Raw genomic sequence first — 20,455 nt, 5'->3', positions numbered from 1 at the left:
AAGGAGGGGGAAGAATGATACCCAGGGCCCACTTGCATAAGACTATGGTAACTTTACAATTAATGGTAACCATCGGTAATTTCTATGTTTCGATTGACAATGGAATAGTGTTGCTGCTGTGGTAGTTACCATTGATTGCAGAGTTACCATCAGTTTAAAGTTAATGCAATCTTACACAGTGGAGCCCAGTTATTGATTCAATTCAATTCAGTTCAATTTGAGTCAACCATAGCATGAATGGCAAATCTGATGGAATGTGTCCTGAATGGTTTTTATGTATTGTGATTATAGTCCTTTCACATAGATTTCAGAGTTGGGGTGTAGTATATGAAAAGTTACGTTCCTTGATAGCAAACTTTTGCTGCTCCTCTTTTTGTTCTCCCTTCTGGAGATGCTAGGCCACCCCAAGCTAGGATTCGTCTGTTTATTCCTTCTGAATGTCGTAGAGGCAGAAAGAGCAGCATTTGAATCTGTATTCGACAAATGGCATACTGTATATGCCGAATATTTCGTGAGTTTTTTTTTTTTTTGCAAATTTCACGAGTCGGGTGCTATTCGAGAAATTAAAGACACGCGAAAATAGTGACTCTGATCCTGATGTGAATGTGACGTACGCGTGTACACTTCTCCGTTCTGTACAGGACTCCATGATCGCGAATTAAACCACTCGCAAAATCATCAGGAATTCCCTATTCGCGAAAATTTAGACTCGCGAAATATATGGCGTATACAGTAGTGCACACAAAATGTCGAACAATGTGTAATGCTTGAAGGGTATAAGAAAGTGTAAGGTAAACAATCAAAATACCAGTGTGCAAATGCTTGAAAGAGTAAACCTCTGATTACACCAGCTGCCTTGATATGATATTAGCAGTATTGATTTTGATTTTGGTCATCTATGAATGTTTGTTTACTATGTATGGTTTTTATTGCCATGGATACAGGGGTAAATGGCACGGGGACGTTGCAATCAAAATGATCGATATTGACACCGACGATGAGGAGCAGCTACAGGCGTTCAAACGAGAGGTGAGAATGGAGGAGGGCAAGAGTGGTTGCCATGACGATAGACAGAAAACTGGCGAATGCTGCCATTGATTTACTCTTCGGGAGTTGAAAGAGATGCCCTAAATATTTTCACAAAATGATCTGTTCTGTTATGTCATCTTTTTATATACACTGTATGTTTGATTGTTGTTTTGGTGGGGTGTACATTTATATGCCTTTTTTTTCAGTCAATTACATGAAACAATGTAGAGAACAAAGGTTAAAAGCATTTCAGTGAAAATATGCTAAGACAGGCAGGACATTCTTTTCATTACTTTGCGCATGTAGGGTTTACAAATTTTGTATTTCTCGTCAAACCTCAGGGGTTCATATATTGCTTAGTAGTAAGCAATGGCGGTATTGGCATTAGACTGCATATTGGCTGCACTACCCTAAACCTTACATACAATATATGTGAATTTAGATTATAGTGCCCAGTGTTTGCCAAGCAGTAATATTTGACAGAATGGTCAGGCAGGTTGTGAAATGAGGGTTTTTTTTCCCCCACTTAAGCTAACCATCATGAGAGTAATTTTTTGTGTTTGTGCTCGTAGGAGATACAAATTGCAAAGATTTTTGTATTTAGTTCAATGTTGCAGATTATTATGTCTTACAGTCTATGATATTCATGTAAGTTGTCATGTTGATATTGTAGATTGCTACAACATTGTTCAAAGTTTGACACCTTCTGTAATATGGGCTTGTCATAGCAGTAGTATGAATGTCTGCCTTTGCTAGAGTAAAGCATGTAGTCAAAAGAGACGAGTAATGCTTTATCTGACTTACGTCATCCACCTAAGCTGATGTTGTCATCCCTCTTGGAAACTGCTGCAGGTTTCAATATTCAGGAAAACGAGGCACGACTTTGTGGTGCTGTTTATGGGAGCCTGTATGAGACCGCCTCATCTTGCCATTGTAACTAGGTGAGTATCTCCTCCTCCTCTTCTCCTCCTCCTCCTCATCCTCATCCTTCTCCTCCTCCTCCTCTCCTCCTCCTCCTCCTCCTCCTCCTCCTCCTCCTCCTCCTCCTCCTCTTCCTCCTCTTCCTCCTCCTCCACCTCCTCCTCCTCCTCCTCCTCCTCCTCCTCCTCCTCCTCCTCCTCCTCCTCCTCCTCCTCCTCTTCTTCCTCCTCCTCCTCTTCCTCCTCCTCCTCCTCCTCTTCCTCCTCCTCCTCCTCCTCCTTCTCCTCTTTCACATAGTTTTGGAGACCATGAGACGTCAAAGTGTATTCTGCTCCATCAAAAGGAGGCAAGAGCTCACAACTCTCAGGGGGAATGAAAATATGAATGAAAAAGAAAAGAAAATGGTCTCTCTCTCTTATAGTTCATCATTTTTTTTTTTCTGAGGGAGTTGTCCCTTAAAGGAGTGAATGGCAGAGGATTAGCTTCTCTTCAATGCAACTCTGTCCTTCTAAAGTACAATTTCACACCAGGCTCAAGGTAACTTTAGTGCAAATTATCTAAGTTGATATCATCAAGCCGCCTTTAAATCAACTCTCCACTTTCCCATTCATTAATGCTCACACTCACACAAATTTTAAAAATCGCAAAAATCATGTTTTTAGTACAGGCCTTTGCAGCTACAAATCTTCCCCCTTAAAAAGGCATCATTGCTAGACTATTGCAACACAGCAAACAATCGATGTGAAGGATGTCAGATTTTCTTTTTTCATTTCTTGTCCCTCCCCCCCCCCCCCCACAAAAAAAAAAAGGAGGGAGATTTGATTCAGATTAGTTTGTTGGTCAGTTGGAGACTTGTTGAGGCTATGATGTCACTGTGTCATTTGATTTTGAGATGGGATTCCAGCTAATATCACTGTTTTGTAAAATAATGTAAAGCATTTAAGACTTCATAACTTTGTTGTTTGTGGTGTGATTTTGTTCCCTTCCTCTGCCATTCTGTTTTATGTTTCGAAGCAAGTCCAGTCAATGTGAACATGAAACATTAACACACTTTCAAATCTCAAGTTTCTCAATATCTTCTCTGCAGTGTTCGGTATCTCTCGAGTCATCTCTGGCCATGAACAACTTCCTACTTTGCCTTTTCCTTGTCTTCCTCCTCTGCCTTGTATCTCTTCCTCTTTGGTTTCCTTTCTTTTCCTGGCTCTCCCTAACTCCTGCAAGCTGTAGCATTCAGCTTCTTTCTCTTTTCTTTGTTTGTTCTTGTTTTTTTAATGAGAGTTCTTTGGAAGTCTCATTATTTCTTGAACTATCACTTCAATTATATCCTGTGTGGGCAAGATGCGTGGTGAGGGAATGATAAAGATAGCACAGAAATTTTGGACTTTTCTTCTTCTTTTTTTTTTCAGATTTGTTTTTTCTCTTATTACCCACCAATGACCCAGTCATGTTTTGCATACAATCATGCATCATACTCTGTATTCTATTGTTTTGTTTCATTTTTTTGCTTGTTTGTTTGTTTGTTTGCTCTCAGTCTTTGCAAAGGACAGACGCTGTACACGCATATACACTTGCGGAAAGACCGCTTCAACATTAACCGAACAATACAGATAGCGACGCAAATAGCTCAGGTAAGACCCAAGGAGTTCCTCATTCATCCTTTTCTCTATAAATATTCCGTACCACAAGACTTTGTTGGGACATTTACAGGCACTGTATGCCTTTATCATTGGGGCTGCTGATGCTTTTGAGCGAAAAATAATGAAAAAAAAAAAGAAGAAGATATGTGTGTGTTCAGTGATGTGATAATCAACTTGCAGCAGACAGGGACAGCAAATGTTTCAGTGCATAGGTGTAGCTGGTTGGATGACTCTACATCCAGTCATCAGTCAATCAACCAATCAATGTCTGCATACTGGATGTATGTATTCTTATATCAAGTACTGTACCTTTGACTATTGAAAGAACCAGAAGGTATTGCCATGACTGAAAATATGAGTGGGCTGAAGTTTGATGGTCCCATACTGATATAGATATGAAGAGTGACCAAGAATCTGTCGTGACAAAAGTACTTCAGCCAAACACAACCTAGCAATGGTCATAGTCTTTATTATTAAAGTCTTATTGTTTAATATCTACTGTTTCATGCAATGTCAAATGAATAAGGATTGCATGACCAGTAATTCAAAACAACAATTACTCAGGTGATCTTTGAAGAAGGATGTTTGCATGGTGGTGTCGATAATAGATATTTGGTTTGCAGTTCACCATTTGGTAGTCCTGAAAAGGACTGTTGGAAGGAGAGGAGATAGTAGATAATTGATGAGGGAGAAGCGAGAAAGAGAGTGAGTTAGAGTAGAAGTATTCTTTCTTGAAAATGTGAGAGTCCTGAAAAGGACTGTGAACCAGAAGCGAGAGTAAGGAGAGCGAAGAGAGAGGGCTTGACAATTACTCAGACCAGTGTTAAAGACAAACTTCTGCCTTTAAACTCATGACAAGTCAAACCAATGTCATTACTTCAATTGTGTTGTCTCCCATCTCTGTGCCACAGGGTATGGGGTATCTCCACGCTAAGCATATAACTCACAAGGACCTGAAGTCGAAGAACATCTTCATCGAGAACGGCAAGGTAGTCATCACAGACTTTGCTCTCTTCAGCATCGGCAGACTGTCCAAGCAGAAGACGTAAGTTGACCTCCTCAAGCTCTGTGAGGTCATTGAGTTTTGGGGGCTCTTTTATGCCTCAGCCAGGAAGTGGTGCTGAAGGCATTATGTTTTCAGGTTGTCTGTCTGTCCGTCCGTCCCTCTGTCCGTCCATCCGTATTCAAAATTGATTGATGACGTAACTTACCAACTATTTGAGGTATCCAAACGAAACTTGGCATATGTATGTATGAGTGGACAAAGCTGTGCCTATCAACTTTTGGGCACACTTGCTCAAGGTCAAATGCTAAAATGCCAGTCGCCATAGTGACATCTCTAATTTCCCCAAAGGATAGCACGGCTGTCGTTGTCCCACTAAACTGTCTCCAATTGCCAGCAATCGCTGGATAGGGTCTTTGCATGCTGCTGGAGTGATTGTCCATTACTGTGTGCTCTGAAGTAGAGCTGGCACAGTGTGGTTACTTCCTTGTCCATTGCTGTGTGCTCTGAAGTAGAGCTGGCACAGTGTGGTTACTTCCTTGGTGCAAGTTGTCAGAGTGAGAAGGCATGCACATAGCAGATTTTGCATTTAAATTATCGTGGCATTGCCTTTTGGCATGCATTTGTCTTAGCCTACCATGTGTTAGCTCATGACATCTTGTGATGGCTTTGGCATGAATGGTATTAACTGACAAAAGTCAACACTATTGCGGGGTGAAAGCATCATATATCACCGATATTGCTGATTAAAACCAAGCCTCGTGCAATCCCACACCCAGGCAAAAGGACACGCTACTGATCCCAGACGGCTGGTTATGTTACCTCGCTCCGGAGCTCATCACATCTCTGGGAATCAGCAACGACGGCAACGCTGACATGGAGCTTCCCTTCACAGAGAAGTCTGACATCTACGCCTTTGGGTGAGATGACCTAGAGACTAATCTTCATTTCATTAAAGGGAGATTCCATCATGATAGTATGTTGCTTTGTATGACAATAGAAAAATCAGGTATGTAGATCAGTAAAAAATTGGCGAAAAAATCAGACATACAAAAAATGTTATGAACTGTTCAAGTTAAGAGAGAAAGAAAAATTGGCAATTCTGCGTGATCTAGGTGTTGAGCAGGTCTCATCTCAGTTTGGACACAAAATGTCACTGATTTTCATTTATCTTCAGAGGAAAATTTTCCCCAGACCTTTTCTTGGTGAATGATAAGAGAAATACATTTTAACCTGTTATCTTCCGCAAATAAGTTCAGGCTGTGACCAAATATCTGACAAAAATGAAAATAAGTGAAATTTTGTGCACAAAACAAATGGAGAGGAGCTCAACACCTAGATCACACAGAGTGGCCAATCTGTCTTTCTCTCTAAACTTTAGTCATTCATATCTTTGTGTATATGTCCAATTTATTCCCAAAATTTTCACTAAATTACCTCTCCGATTTGTCTGTCTTTATACAAGCAACGTTATATCAGGATGGAAATTCCCTTTAAGCCTCTTTGCTTACCTGTGATTACTTTGTCTGGTTGAAAGGCCTTCCTTGTGTTGTGTGCCTTTGCTTCTCACTGTCAACTGTGTTGTTAACTAATTCATCATCAGGTAGTTTAAGCTTCTCTCGGCCTATTTTTGTGTATAAGTGAAAGGAAGGACCTTCAAAATAGTAGAGAAACTACAATTAGCGTTGCCATACATGTCCTGTCCGTGTTGGAAGGCAGTGTAGACCATACATTGATGCATACATTTCTGATGCCAATTGTGGCAGAACAATTTTTTAAAAATAGTGAGAATGTTCATTTATGTAAACCAACCTCCATCTTCACCTCCAGTGTTAAAGTGTGTGGGTTATTTTCATGAATGCCGGGCCAAATTTTATATAAGACATTCGCTCTCTTCTGACCGTAGGACGGTGTGGTACGAGCTACTGGCCGGTGAGTGGCCTTTCCACAAGCAGCCGGCCGAGACGGTCATCTGGCAGGTTGGCAAGGGGGTCAAGCAGCCGCTGTGTCATCTACAGGCTTCCAGGGACGTCAAAGTATGTTGTCTCTTTACGCTTGCCATTACTGTTTAGATATACATTGAGATAGACAGGTTAATCTGGTATGAGTTGCACCGAGTAGTAGTCACATTGTTACAGATTTCACAGGATAATCACAAACCTAGCGTAATTAAATGTTGGGTATATCAAGCAGCAATTTCAGCTTCTCTAAGGTTCTGATCCTATTTCTGTGTGTTAGTGTGAGGAAGGGCCATCAAAACAGTAGACTAACCACGATTAGCATTTGCGTATGTCATGGCTTACTATGCTGGAATTCCAGGGACGTCAAAGTATGTCTCTTTATGTTTGCTACTACCATTGAGATAGACCCAGAGATAGACAGATTAAGCTGGTGTGAGTCTCACAGAGTAATAGTTACATTTTGATACTGCAGAGGTTTCAGAGAGCTTGAGAATGTTTGTGAAACTGAATGAGCTTGGTCTTCTGTGTACTGTGTGTTTTGATGTAGCCATTCAGATTCTGTTTTAGCCACAAGAGACCTGCCTCAAGGATTTTTGGTGTTCCCATCTCTGAAAAGCATAAGACACTATAGATGGTTAAGTTTTATCATTACCATTATTATTATCATTGATTAAGTTTGCTCTCTAGTGCACTTATTGATAACTGTTCTACCATACACAGAGGACTAGGTTGCCTTATGTGACATTCTGTAACTTTGTTTACATTTGATTCATTTATTACAGTTACCTCAGGGTGGACAATTACTGCAGAATCGAACATTTTGGACAAATGTTGAGGGACGATCAGCAACATAATGTCGTTGACCTCAAAACTGAATTATGACAGCAAGTAATTAGCCAATTCACTGTTTTGGGTTTTTTTTTTTTTTTTTTGTTATTGCTGTCAAATAACTGATACTGCAGCTAAAGAAGCAATAAACATTTTGTAAAGGCACCAAAGTTCAGGAGAAAGTGACTTAGTTTTACTGTACTCTGATATGGTAATCTTGCAAAGTTCCAGTACATTTTTAATTACTTCGGAGAGAGAAGGAGCAACCCTTTACTTTCACTTTACACATTTGTATGTGTCTTTTCTGCAGGACATCCTGATGATGTGCTGGTCCTACAGCCCAGACAGCCGCCCCACCTTTCCCCAGATCAAGAAGACCATCCTGAGACTGCCAAGGAAGAAGGGGCTCCACCGCAGCCCCTCCCACCCGCTACATCTCTCCCGCTCCGCAGAGTCTGTCTTATGATAGTGTGGATCAGGGGAGACCTATTGGTCTCCCTTCACCCCTCGAGGGATTCTCTTAAAAAAGAAAAAGAAAGGAAAAAGATGACAGAACTCTTTTAAGTGAACAATTTTTTAAAAAGAATAATTCATGTTGTATTGCTATGTGGAAATTGTGGAAGAGGAACTTCCTTGGAGTCCGAAACCACCCCTGCATCATTTGCATTCGATGAGCATTTTAGGAGATGCGTTGTCCTGCAGCGACGTTTCTTCGAAGGGTACTGGGCGTCAAGTAGAGATGCAGCTGCCTAACTTCTGCAATTGAATCTTAGAAGGGGAGGACAGAGTTTGAGGATTGAACCTTGCCCATCTGTTTCGCTCCTCTTTTTCTCTCACTTCCGCCAAGGTTGTCTTTTGCATCAATTGCCCCCCACACCCACACCCACACCCACACCCACACCCACCCCCACCCGGCCACCCAGTGTACCTTGATGTGGATGTTGACTGCAGCCACAAAAGCTTGAGGACACAAGATGTGTGATTCTACTTCAAAGAAGACTGGCTACCTGTGTTACCATGGAAACCATCAGTCCTCATCCTATCGGTCTCTCGTGCAGGAGCTGCCAAGCAGCGCTGCAGACAAACCAGCAGAGTGAGGATGTGGGATGTTGACCGGCACCGGGAGTCGATGATCACCACCCAGCAGGGTCCATGGGGTTTTGAGGAAAGCTGCCAAACAAAGATTTCAACATCCTTCGTTTAATCCTAATCCTTCCGCAGAAAATGCGCACTAAGTGAAAACAAACAAAGGGACTCAAGGGCATCCCACCCCCCATTGCTTTGTTGTAGGCATAGTGTGTGCTCTGTGTATGAAAACCTGAATACCACTTTGTCCATGTCAAAATAGCAGGCTCCCTGCCAGAAAGCAACAGCTTGCCCTTTTTGCAAGAATTCAACAAAACAAGGACAAATGAGAAATTTCTCTCTGGCCTCAAGTTCTCAAATAACATGGACAGGGATAAATCTCCCTCTTTGCTAGAGCATCAGTAGTATCAACCCCCCTCCCTCCACTCATTTTTTTGAGTCTTGATCTTGCTAGAGCACAATCACTAAAGAAGCAAACCTTTGAACAGTAGAGACACTGGAAGCTCTTAACCAAAAACTCTCACACATGGGGCAGGACTAAACCTCCATACTTGCTTTCATGTTTTCATTAAGAAGATTGTCGTCATCCAAAATTAGGCGAGTCTGGATAATGGTCCACTATCAGTGCTTTTTCAGATTAAGTGAACGTGGAGGCTGGATTATTTGATTAAAAGCAAATACTGTCAACTGGGGTTACTGTGTGAAGATTGATCTGGTACACCAGAGACCCTTTTTTCCCCCGTTTTGTTACTGTTCGATACAGGGCTGCTGAAAGGGAAAATATAGTTCTCATAAACCTGCAGAAACTGTCGAGTTTTACTCTAAAATGTACACACAAAAATGCATAAGAAATGCATAAAATAACGCTGTGATATCAAGATTTCAGGTGGGTAACGACGAAAATGCGAAATATTAGCAACAAAAAAAAAAGTATGCCAACAGTTTTGCACTCACAGAGCATGTGTGATCATGGTTGCTATGTAATGTTTTATAATTGATTACAAATCAGGCCATAGCAGTATCCATTGGTCTTCAGCACTCGTGTGCATCACATGCAGCATGTTAGGAAATTATACTACTGCTAGGGCACAGTCGATCATCATATAATGCTCTGCCTACCCACTACTGAAAAGGGAGGGCGCTTCAGGAATAAGATTTATATGCACACAACCAAAATGATTTTACTCTCTTGATCTAAAAATACTCCGAAACATCTCATCATCCTGGCAAATTTCACCGGTCACTCAAGTTTCTTGGTAGACCCTTTCAATGCATTGCAAACAAATTTCAAGTGACGGAAGGTGAATTTGGAGAACTATGTTTTGCCTTTAATAGCCATGGGTATACTGCTTAGTGCGCAAAGCATGTGGTACAAAGTGGGGGTCCATCATAGCCGATCTTAGTGTGTTTAGATGTACAGTCTGCACAAGACTAATGTTGCTTTTAGTTTTCTGCGCCAATGTTAGGTAAGCCATTCCTTGAATTTGTCCTGGTCTCAGCTTGTGTATTTTTCTGTTCGTAGGACTGAAATGTGTGTGGCTGCAGCAGTCTATAGCCACAAGAGTTTGTAGATGTGTTTGTGTTCAAGATTATTGCAGGATCGTCCAAAGAAATAAGTGAGTGGTGGTTCCTTCAGCTCCCTTGCTGCTACGAAATGCCGATATTTTGATAATTGATGGGAGGGAGCTGCAAATATCTGCTCGATCTGTGAAATTTTGGTGAGTTGACCACTTTGCTCCGAACTTAGCAACCAATTACTGGCAACGGGAACTTGAAATGAATTGCAAGTACCAAGCTGTAGTTTGTTGCCAAGGTAGTTTTTTTTTTTTGCGTAGTGTGGGTAGCATTGCGCAATCTCTGTTGAAGCGGCGGCTGGGTGTAATAACATAGCAGACATTTTTCACTCTCCAATCCACATTCTCGACCAATCAGGTTACAGTCGTGGGGGACTGTTCTTGGCAAGCCATCATTGACTGGCAGAATGGTGTGAAGGGAGTATACTGCAAGGGGGTGCAAGACCATGCCATTTTACTCTCATTTAACATCCACACTCTCTGTGGGGGGGGGGGAAGGATTGTTCTGGTCATCATGGCTAGGAAAATTCAGGACGTGATGGTATAAAAGACGACAGAAAGAGGGTATTGTAGGGGTGGGGCTCTTCGTTTCTTTCCTACCAGTAGCCGACGTGGTGGTAAAAAGTGCTGCTTGAAACAATTTGCGTTTGCGACGTACGCAAAACATAGTGACCTTTCCGGTCGTGGCCTGGACCTCCTGTCAGTCAAACAAAGTTTGATCTTACTGCGACGGGAAAGGTCAATTTGAAGTTTGACATAGCTTTTGTTATTTTTTTTTTCTGTCTTTGTCTTTTGATCTTTCTGTCTTTCTTGCTTTCTCTCTCTCTCTCTCTCTCTCTCTCTCTCTCTCTCTCTCTGACTGTCACTCTCTCTTGTTATTTTCTGGTGAATGAATTGTCAATAATGATATGTGTATTTCTTAAGTGGACTTACAAAGACATCAAAATGTTTTTTTGAGGAAAAAAAAAGCAAAAAGTGTCTTCATGTACATTGAAATGCGATTTTAAGAATCATTTGTGGCTACTGCTTTTATTTGAATATTTGGTATCATCTACAGAGTGTCGATGTACGCTTGGAAGAAGCCAGTGATCATTAATATGGTCAACTTTTACTGAAAACATTTGTGCATTCCCTTCTGTGTTTAGTTTCTATATTTCTACCAGCTGGTCTGGTAATTCAGAATGTTTGTTTGTTTCAGTTTTTAGCATTATACATCAATTTATATGCATTTTCTTTTCCCATGTGAAGTAAGCCTCTGTGCGTGTACCTCTCCTACAGTATGGGGTAAAGTTGATCCAAATACCGTTGATTGTTACTTTTATTGCACTTTCTTTTTTAGTTGCCTGATCAGGTCAGATATTACCATCTCTATGTAAACTAGCTGTTTGTGATGAAGCTGTGCGCTTCAGTGCCTGTATTGAAAAAGTTTAAAAAGTCAGTTATTATAGGCCTTTTAACATTCCAGAGGATTATTTGAAAATTGGTCGTTGGCATGCACTCTGTAATGAGTGCAGGAGTCCAGTGATTGAAGTGGTGAGAATCCCACCAAAGTTTGTGAACTGTAATAATGGGTTAGGCACTATAATGATTGGGGGGGGGGGGGGCATTTGTACTTGTCTTAGTCCTAACAACTTCAAAGTTGAGTAGTTTGAATAGAAACCCGGGCAGGTCTGAACTCGGTATTGCCTGCAATGGTTTTTAAAGAATTCACAATGATGTATCTTTGGTCAATAATTTTGGTCAGGAGCCGTTGTATAGTGTCATTTGCCGAGATTTTGTAAATTGAGGTCACAGCAGAAATGCCCCTGTGCGTGCAGGCGCATATTGAAACTGGAATCACATGGCTCAATAGGCTTCATGTGCTCTTTTCTTGTATCCAAGTCACTGAAGTGTTTGATTGTTGTCATTTTTTCCAACTTGGTGTTTGTTTGTTTTTTGAATATGAGAATTTGCTGAAGATACCTCGCCAATGCTGTTTCACACCCACGTATGTTAAAGGGATGGTACAGTTTTTGGTTGAGATGGCCTCCAGGTTTCCAACTTTTTTATGTGTGTGAGATAATGAGAAGTCTTTTCTGAAATATGAAAGAGCATGCATTCTAAGATAAATTCAAGGTTTATGTGATGAAAATCGATTTGAAAATGGCTGAGATATCGAAAAACAGAAAGGTCCTGATAAAAAGATGGGACCCACCTTTTATTAGGACCACTTTGTTTTACTTTGATTAGGATATCTCAGCCATTTCAAAAATGATTTTCAATAAATAAACCTTGAATTCCTCTGTAGAATTGTATGCTCTTTCATATTTCATAAGTGGTTTCTGATTATCGTGCAAAACGTTCAAATCTGAACACCCCATCTCAACCAAAACCATACCATCCCTTTGATTCACTCTCTCTCTCTCTCTCTCTCTCTCTCTCTGTTTCTAAGTCTGATTTTGAGATTCTTATTTTCCCAAAACACTGCCGTAGTGAATTTCGTCAAAAAAAAGAGATTCTTGGGCAAGAAATGTGAAGTGTTCCATGCCAAAAGAGGTGGACTAATTACAGTCACAGATTTAAGCAGTTGCAGGTTTCAAGACTGTCATATTTTAGAATGTGACAATTTTCTCCCTTCATTTCTCTTTTAGTTTATTTGTTTGTTTGTTTTGTTTGTTTGTTTGTTTGTTTGTTTGTTTGTTTGTTTTTCTTCTCCTAGTTGAAAGTGAGTTCATACCATGAGCCCAATGCCTCATTGGTCCAAACACTCTAAAATGAATGGTTCAGAAAGATTTGTGTGCTATGTGTAGAAGAGTGTGTGTGTTTGCAGTCATTTGACCTGTGTTTGTATATTTAGGTACTTTTCTTACATTTAAAGATACAGACGCCTGGAAATTTGTGTTGGAACGCATTCATTCGAAGCACAGCGAATGGTCTGAAATTATCAACATAAGGAGAGTCGATGCTTTGAAGTAAATGGAATTGTTAAACAAATCAAAGAAATTAAAGAAAATACTTGTATCGAGCATTTTGAAGAGAATGAATGTTTCAGCTTGTAAGGGTTTACATGTAGTTGTGCAGTTGTTGTTTTTTTATTCTTTATTTTATTTGCGTGTGGCCCGTTTATGTTTCAAGCAAGTGAGATTTTATTGTATCCAGCAGAGGAATGTGCAGGTTCTTTGGTTACGTATACAATTACTTATTTCTGCGTGTCCACATCTACTTTTAAACTCTGGTTTTTGAAATAGGTTGTGGGTCTAGATTATGGAGGACTGGAGTCATTCCATGAAGGGATACAATCCTTGCCAAAATATGATCATTTTTTTTTTCTCTCTCCCTTTTCCCTATCTCTCCCTCTATATCTCTCACTTTTCCCTTATCTCTCCCTCTATATCTCTCACTTTTCCCTATCTCTCGCTCTATATCTCTCACTTTTCCCTATCTCTCACTTTTCCCTATCTCTCCCTCTATATCTCTCACTTTTCCCTATCTCTCCCTCTATATCTCTCTCTTTTCCCTATCTCTCGCTCTATATCTCTCACTTTTCCCTATCTCTCCCTCTATATCTCTCCCTTTTCCCTATCTCTCCCTCTATATCTCTCCCTTTGTGTATCTGTCTTTGCATCTATCTATCTTGTTCATTTTCATCCAGTATAAGCAAGGAATCTGATTTAAGTTTCTTTGATTGCTCTGCGTTCTCTCTTCTCTCCGCTTATGCTCCAGGTTATGCAGCTAATCTCTGTACCAAGCTATTAACTTGCTAGTTATCCATCCATCTACTGTTCTACTTATCAGTCAAGCTTTTTTTTTTCTTTTTTTTTTCTTTTTTTTGTGGTGTTGTGTGTTTGTTTCTTCCATCTCGGAAATGTTGAAAATGGGAGATGCTTGTTTGGCGCATTGCAATCGAAATTGGAATCTCTTGCGAGTGCACTCATGATTGTTACAGAAGGGAGTGTTGTGAAGTTTATGAGTAGTGCAATTGTTAATCACTTCAGTGCTATTTTTTTTCCTTTGAAGTGGATGGGATATTGAGTTGCCATGTGTGTGTTGCTTGATTGTATGTTTGTTTGTTTTTTATTTGTTTGTTTGGGTTATTTCTGCATACAGTCAACCAGTGTTATGTTTCCAGACTCAATATATCATCTATGTTACAGTGTAATTGTTTTCTGTGTGTCCATGCCCCATATGATTGAAATATCTCAGTACAAATTTCATTATTTATTCTTATTTTATGGTTTGATTTGAACTCATCTGTGATTGAGAGGACATACTTTCTTATTGGGTTTTTTTTTCATGTGTTATATGTGATTATTTTTTTTCCAGTGGATGGACTAATTGAATATTGATGAGTTGGAAACCAATGTCAATTTGGTTGTAGTAACATGTCTTGACATTATTTCTGATTTCATATTGGTCCTCACAATTTATTCATGGTGTCTTTTCATGTGTAACCTCAGAAAAAAAAAATTGACAATTGATAGTAGGATTGCAAAGAAATGTATATTATTGATACTAACTTACAGAATAGCAACGACGCAAAGAAAAAGAAAGAAATGTTTCATTATGTACAAAACAGGTATATCTAAATATATATAAATATATGAATATATATATGTAGATTTACCCATGCTCTTGATGATGATAATATTCACGGGTGCTGGGATTAAAAGCAATGACAACTTCTTAATTAAACTAAGAAAATTATCAAGATAGCTTGAAGTGTGCCCTGTGTCTGCTTTTCTAGTTGAGTTCTGTTCTCAAAAAGAGTGAGAGGCAGGAAGTGGTGATGGTTGTAATGAATCCATCCGGACAATTTCTGCTAAGCAATTGTCTGGATGTAAAGATAAATGTACTTGTCCAAAGGGTGATATTAAAAGTTGTGTTCAAGGGATAAATGTTCTAGACCATTTTTCCTTTGAGAGGTAGTGTTGTCCTTGAATGACTGATGCTTTATGAGTAGTAAATACAAATAATAACCATGATGATAAATAACATTTATTTAGCGCTTTCAGAAGTTAAATTAAGTACAGGCAACTCTTTTTATAACAAAGTCCTCATGACCAGCAGTTTTCTTTTGTTATATCGAAATTTCGTTATAGCTGACCAGTAAAATACATGAAGATAGTATTATACAGATGATAATTTTGGGACCTGAATTTTTACTTCGTTGTAACAAGAATTTTGTTATAACCGTGATCGTTATAAGGGGAGTACACTGTTAACTGTGTGTACCCACACACAATCTGTCTTGCACTAGAAATTCACTTGAAGTTCAAACTAGCAGACTGGAAAAATATAGAGAAGTTGGTAGATTGGCGATAGCAGTTTTATATGCAAATTAGATGCGATGATAATGTCATGGCCTCATATCCATGTCATCCTTTTATGGGATGAATTCAACTTGAAAAATAGGACAGAAAAAATATTATATATCATACTTCACACCAAATTATTTTTCAGTTGTTTGCAATGTAGCAGTACATTTGTAGTGGATTTATAAAGAAGATGGGATTATACATGAACAGTGCACTCCCGTTATAATGAAATTCCGGTTACAACGAAATACAAATCCAGGTCGCAAAATTATCGACTCTAATTTTATTATTGTTTATTTGTTCGGTTGTAACAAAATTTTGATAAAACAAAAGAAAACTGCCAGTCCTGAGGACTTCGTTATAACAGGAGTCCACTGTAGTTGATAACTTGCAGAGAAGAATGCTTTCATATCACCTGTATGGACGATCCTATGGAAGTGTAGTAGCAGCATAGAGCTGTAAATTCAGCTCTATGAGTAGCAGCAATATCTCAGTATTGATGTAATTGGTAAAGCAGTAATATCTCAGTATTGATGTAATTCGTATCAGGACAATTACCCCCCTCCCCTCCTGCTAAATACTGATTAGTAATAGGGTTAGAGTAAAGATTAGGGTTAGGGTAAGGGTTAGTGTTAGAGTTTGAGTTAGGATTAGGGTCAGGGGAAGGGTCTGGGGTAATTGTCCAGGGATCGAGTTATTGTCCTCAAATCGATGTAATTATGACCAAAGAGTGGAATAAACTTTAGGGAAACCAAAGCCCAAACATTAATGTAGATTGAGTGAAAGCAGCAATATTAGTTGAAGACATCAGTAAAAGTGTGAGGAAAATCAGAGAACTTGTTCAAAAGTTGCGGATTCGTAATTTCGGTGCTGCCATTGCTGAGTAAGGAAACCATTACAATTAATGACATCATTATGAACATCAATATGAGGATAATATAAGGGAAATTTCACAAAATTTGATTTTTCATGGAAAGTACGCATTCCATCAACTTGTGAGGATAGTATTATTTCCCCTGCTTTCTGAAAGAGCTCTGTAAGTCAAGTGCTCTTTCATTATGCTAGAAAAGCAAAAATGTGTTGAATTCGTTTTAATTTTCTTTATATTATTGTCAATAATGACGTCATGAAGTGAGTAGTCTCCTTATCCCAGCGACGATTACTCAATCCACATTTGTATTTGGGCTTTGGTTTCCTTTGATAACAGCAGACACATTGAAACTTCAGATTTAAGACAACAAAGAAACCACCACAGACACGAGTATGCTGTCTCGACAGACATAAACGCATCTTGTCGAGTGTTGGCGCTCTACCGCATATTGAGTCCCACATCAGATGATACGTCGGAGTCATGCGAAGCTTTTGATCGGTGGGCAGTTAGTAGCCTTACCATGTGGATTTTACAACATTACCTCGATACTTTAAACGTAAATGTAGGAGTAATGATTATTGTGCCATTGTACCATGTCAGGGTAAAAAGTGTTTTTTTTTTTTTTCATGTGTGACAAAGGAAGAAAGTCCTATGATAAATTCAAGTATTGTACCGTATGTCCAAAAAAAAAAAAAAATACAACGGGACCCTCCGCAATGATAACTTTAAAAATAGTGAATCAATCCAAATACAGTTTTCAGAGTATGAAATCATAACGTATTGCCCACATCTTACAGAAAATCCCATCCGATTTGTTTCAGTGGTCAAAGAGATATGAAGAGTTTTTTATAGAGCATGTTATTATTATTATTGTTATTATTATTATCATTATTATTATTATTATTACCATCATTATTACTATTATTATAATGATTATTATGATTATTATGATGATGATGATGATGATGATGATGATTATTATTATTATTATTATTATTATTGTTGTTGTTGGTGGTGGTGGTGGTGTAGTTGTTGTTGTCGTTGTTGTTGTTGTCGTCGTCGTCGTCATCATCAGGTATGATTTTGAATAGCCGGTTTTCCCGGCAACAGTGCTTCGTCCATTCTCGCATATCTCAAGCCATGCTTTCACACCAAACTTCACTCTCAACTTTCCCTCCCCCTTTCCTAGCTCCCGCCTTCTTCACTCCTCATCTTCGGTAACGCCATTATTTCTCCCGCCCTTAATTTCGTCTCCATGTTTCACCCCCAATATAGATCCTTACATTCAGGTGACCCTTTGCCAGCCCCCGTCAGCCTCACACCATCAGCTCCATTCACGCCAGTTCTCATTAAACATCAATCTCCCCCTCCAGTGATCACCAGTCCTTTCGATTAAACTTTCATCTCCATCTGAGCTGAATGCACTACATTGATAGATATAGATACTCGGCACCATCGATCAAAATGCCAGAGAACGAGTGCATTTATACTGGTCACAACGCAGGAGGTACCCATAACCCTTTATTCTGTGCTAAGCGCCACCCAAAGTTCCTTTGATGAGTAAGTCGCCCGGGTAAGTCGAAGTTTCCAGTTCATAGACCCTAACAACGCTCGCATCTGTAAATGATTACAGTTACCATGGGCGACGGATGAGCAACATCTAACACATTGTGAGCATATCAGTTGGTCATCACAAGCGCATCAGCTATTTTCAGGTTTATAGGAAATGGGACCGGTATGTTGGATGAAGTCGCATATATTGAACATTTACAAACAGTCGCACATCATTAATATCAAATTTGAACCTATGGATGCGTATAGAACGCACATTAAAATCGTTTGGGAAAAAAGGAAGAACACATTTCATGATCGATTTATACATTGGCCCTTTCGCAGACAAACGAAGTCTTTCTTATACATGTACTATCATAAATTTGCACTGGATCCATTGCACCTTCCTATATATCTTTAGTATAGGCCACGGGTTTGTGATTTCAACGTTCTATAAACCTAGAATTGCATCTTGCAGTGATGTGAACAGTTCTTATCCAACTATTACCAATACCCCAGCATTGCCGGAGTCGGACAAACATGGTCAGGAGATATAAAAAGAGCACGACTTTTCCCTCCCTCCAGATTCTATTTGCCGGACAGGTTCGAACCCGTTTTTTAGTTTAGTTTTGACATTGCTTTATTTCCATTCGTCCACAAAAACTGTAACAAAATACAAAGTATACATTGCACAATTATTATTTTATCACTTCCACGAAATAAATTACTAAAAATGTATGGAGACGTATACACTGGTGGTAGTTTGTTATATTTCAATACTGTTGCTTGGGCAAACATTGGCAACAAGAAAGAGCGTGATGGGCAGATATGACATGCTGGAAATTATGTGAAGCGAAGAATTTGAGTTTAATTTCTTTATTCGTTTGTTTGCTCGCTTCTCTGTCTGTATAGTGATATGGGTTCAAAGAAATCTTTTTTCTATAAATGAGACAAGACGAAAAGGATCAGTGAAAGGAAATGGCATTATAGAGGATAGTTTCAATACTCCGGGACGTAATCACTATCTTTAATTTCAATGTTAACTATCAAAGAAATGCATGAGATTATAAAATAATCAGTAGTTTGCCTATTTTCCAGACACCGTGAAAGAAGGGACCGTATTCAATGCAGCCGTCCGCAAAGGCGGGAGTTCGCTTTTGTCATGATCAAGTTCAAGTTCAAATTTATTTGGTTTTTCCAAAAGAAGATAATAATTATATGTGAGCGTAGACCTCGCTATATTCAGTGACAGAAATAATGCATGTAAATTTGTACAGACTAAACAACAATAATTGAAAACTTACAGTAACGACATTGCAATGCAGGGGCGGATCCAGGAATTCCGTAAAGGGGAGGCGCCTTTACAAAATTAAAAGGGGGCTTACGCACCCTCCCCCCATTTTTTTTCTTTTCATTTCTTTCGTTTAAACAAGAAATAAAGAGGGGCGCAAGCCTGATGCGCCCCCTTCTGGATCCGCCACTGCAATGGGTGCTGGGGTATCACGAAAGTGAAATAATTGTCAATTTTATGCATTATGTGAAAAAGAACCCCGAAGGGACCCACTGGTCCTCCGTAATCGTCCAGTTTTATCGTCTGAATAGTGCCGGTGATTGCAAAACGGTTGCGGAAAATAATGAGAAAACGATGATCGTAGAAGTAATAGTGGTATAGGGCCTATATACCGATGGTAATGACGACGACAATGACGTTAATGATAATCATAATACTAATGATGATAATGATAACCATAGTAATGATAATAGGCCTATCGATAATAATGACAAGTTGTATAGGCCCTTTTAAGTAGAAGGCGGTGACGAAGAATTATTCTGCAAAATAATTACGAGAATGAGTATGACAACATCATAATGTCAACAACATTGAGCCAGAGGTGATGTTCATTAAACCAAACTCAGAAGTACAACAACAGTGTTCATGATTATTGCGGTGATAGAAGAAAGATTCATATGACCGATGGTCCATTACATACGAGGAATGAATGAGATTGAGTTCTCCACGATTTCAAATGAACATGTGGGTTATGAATGAAGTGGTGTAATGAGAGGGAAATTGAGTAATTGTTATAATGACTCACACATGCATCTATGATAAACAAGGTCCATAGCGCGAGATCGGTGGTATAAAGGCATATTGCAAGATAAGGTAGATAAATAGCTAGATATAGAGATAGAGAAAGAAGGGGGTGGAGTGCTAAGGAGTATGAGAGATGGTGACAAGGAAACCGTTCTGACACAGAAGCGAGTTTGATATTAGCCTAGCCTGTTTGTCCTCTTTGTTATACGTAATGTCTATGATTGTGAGAAGGGTGTGCGCGCATTCCTCCAAACTCTCATCTGACGGCCAGTTGACGTCGGGCCGGCAATCACTATACATGCACCGATTATTGCCAGATGATTGATATTTGATCTATGCAACTTACAGGCCTGTTTCTCGGTTGTCAAACTTTTCGTCATTTCCAAAGTGTTTGCACTTTTCTGTACACCGTTTGGCACGTTTTATGATTGTTTGTTTTGTCAAGCCAAATTGTTTGTGTGAAGTATAACAGTGTGTTTCCTTTTTCCTTTTAAAAAGGTTTGAATCAAAATAAGCGATATGAGAAAATTGGGTTTAGTAAGATTTCAAAAATGAGGTTCGACAAACTTTTTGAAAAGATGAAAATGTAAATGTTATACATGTAT

The 20,455-nt window shown here is 39.3% G+C and overlaps 1 protein-coding gene across 1 annotated transcript in view; it reads left to right on the top strand.

Moving 5' to 3' along the window:
- LOC139742089 (kinase suppressor of Ras 2-like) overlaps nucleotides 1-8,187 on the top strand; it is a 93,635-nt gene extending 85,448 nt beyond the window's left edge. Inside the window, exons 15-21 of the mRNA XM_071652655.1 lie at nucleotides 945-1,029; nucleotides 1,882-1,970; nucleotides 3,482-3,578; nucleotides 4,499-4,632; nucleotides 5,370-5,510; nucleotides 6,497-6,626; nucleotides 7,690-8,187. Coding sequence (XP_071508756.1) covers nucleotides 945-1,029; nucleotides 1,882-1,970; nucleotides 3,482-3,578; nucleotides 4,499-4,632; nucleotides 5,370-5,510; nucleotides 6,497-6,626; nucleotides 7,690-7,845 — 832 coding nt within the window. The 3' untranslated portion in view covers nucleotides 7,846-8,187. The remainder of the gene's footprint in view (nucleotides 1-944; nucleotides 1,030-1,881; nucleotides 1,971-3,481; nucleotides 3,579-4,498; nucleotides 4,633-5,369; nucleotides 5,511-6,496; nucleotides 6,627-7,689) is intronic.
- Nucleotides 8,188-20,455: the final 12,268 nt, after the last annotated feature.

Source organism: Diadema antillarum, unplaced genomic scaffold, assembly GCF_040938485.1.
Source record: "Diadema antillarum isolate AM-2024a unplaced genomic scaffold, OU_Dant_1.0 scf00000032, whole genome shotgun sequence".
Taxonomy (NCBI): Eukaryota; Metazoa; Echinodermata; class Echinoidea; order Diadematoida; family Diadematidae; genus Diadema; species Diadema antillarum.
The sequence above is the reverse complement of the archived record's forward strand: the minus strand, read 5'-3'. Positions and strand labels throughout refer to the sequence as shown.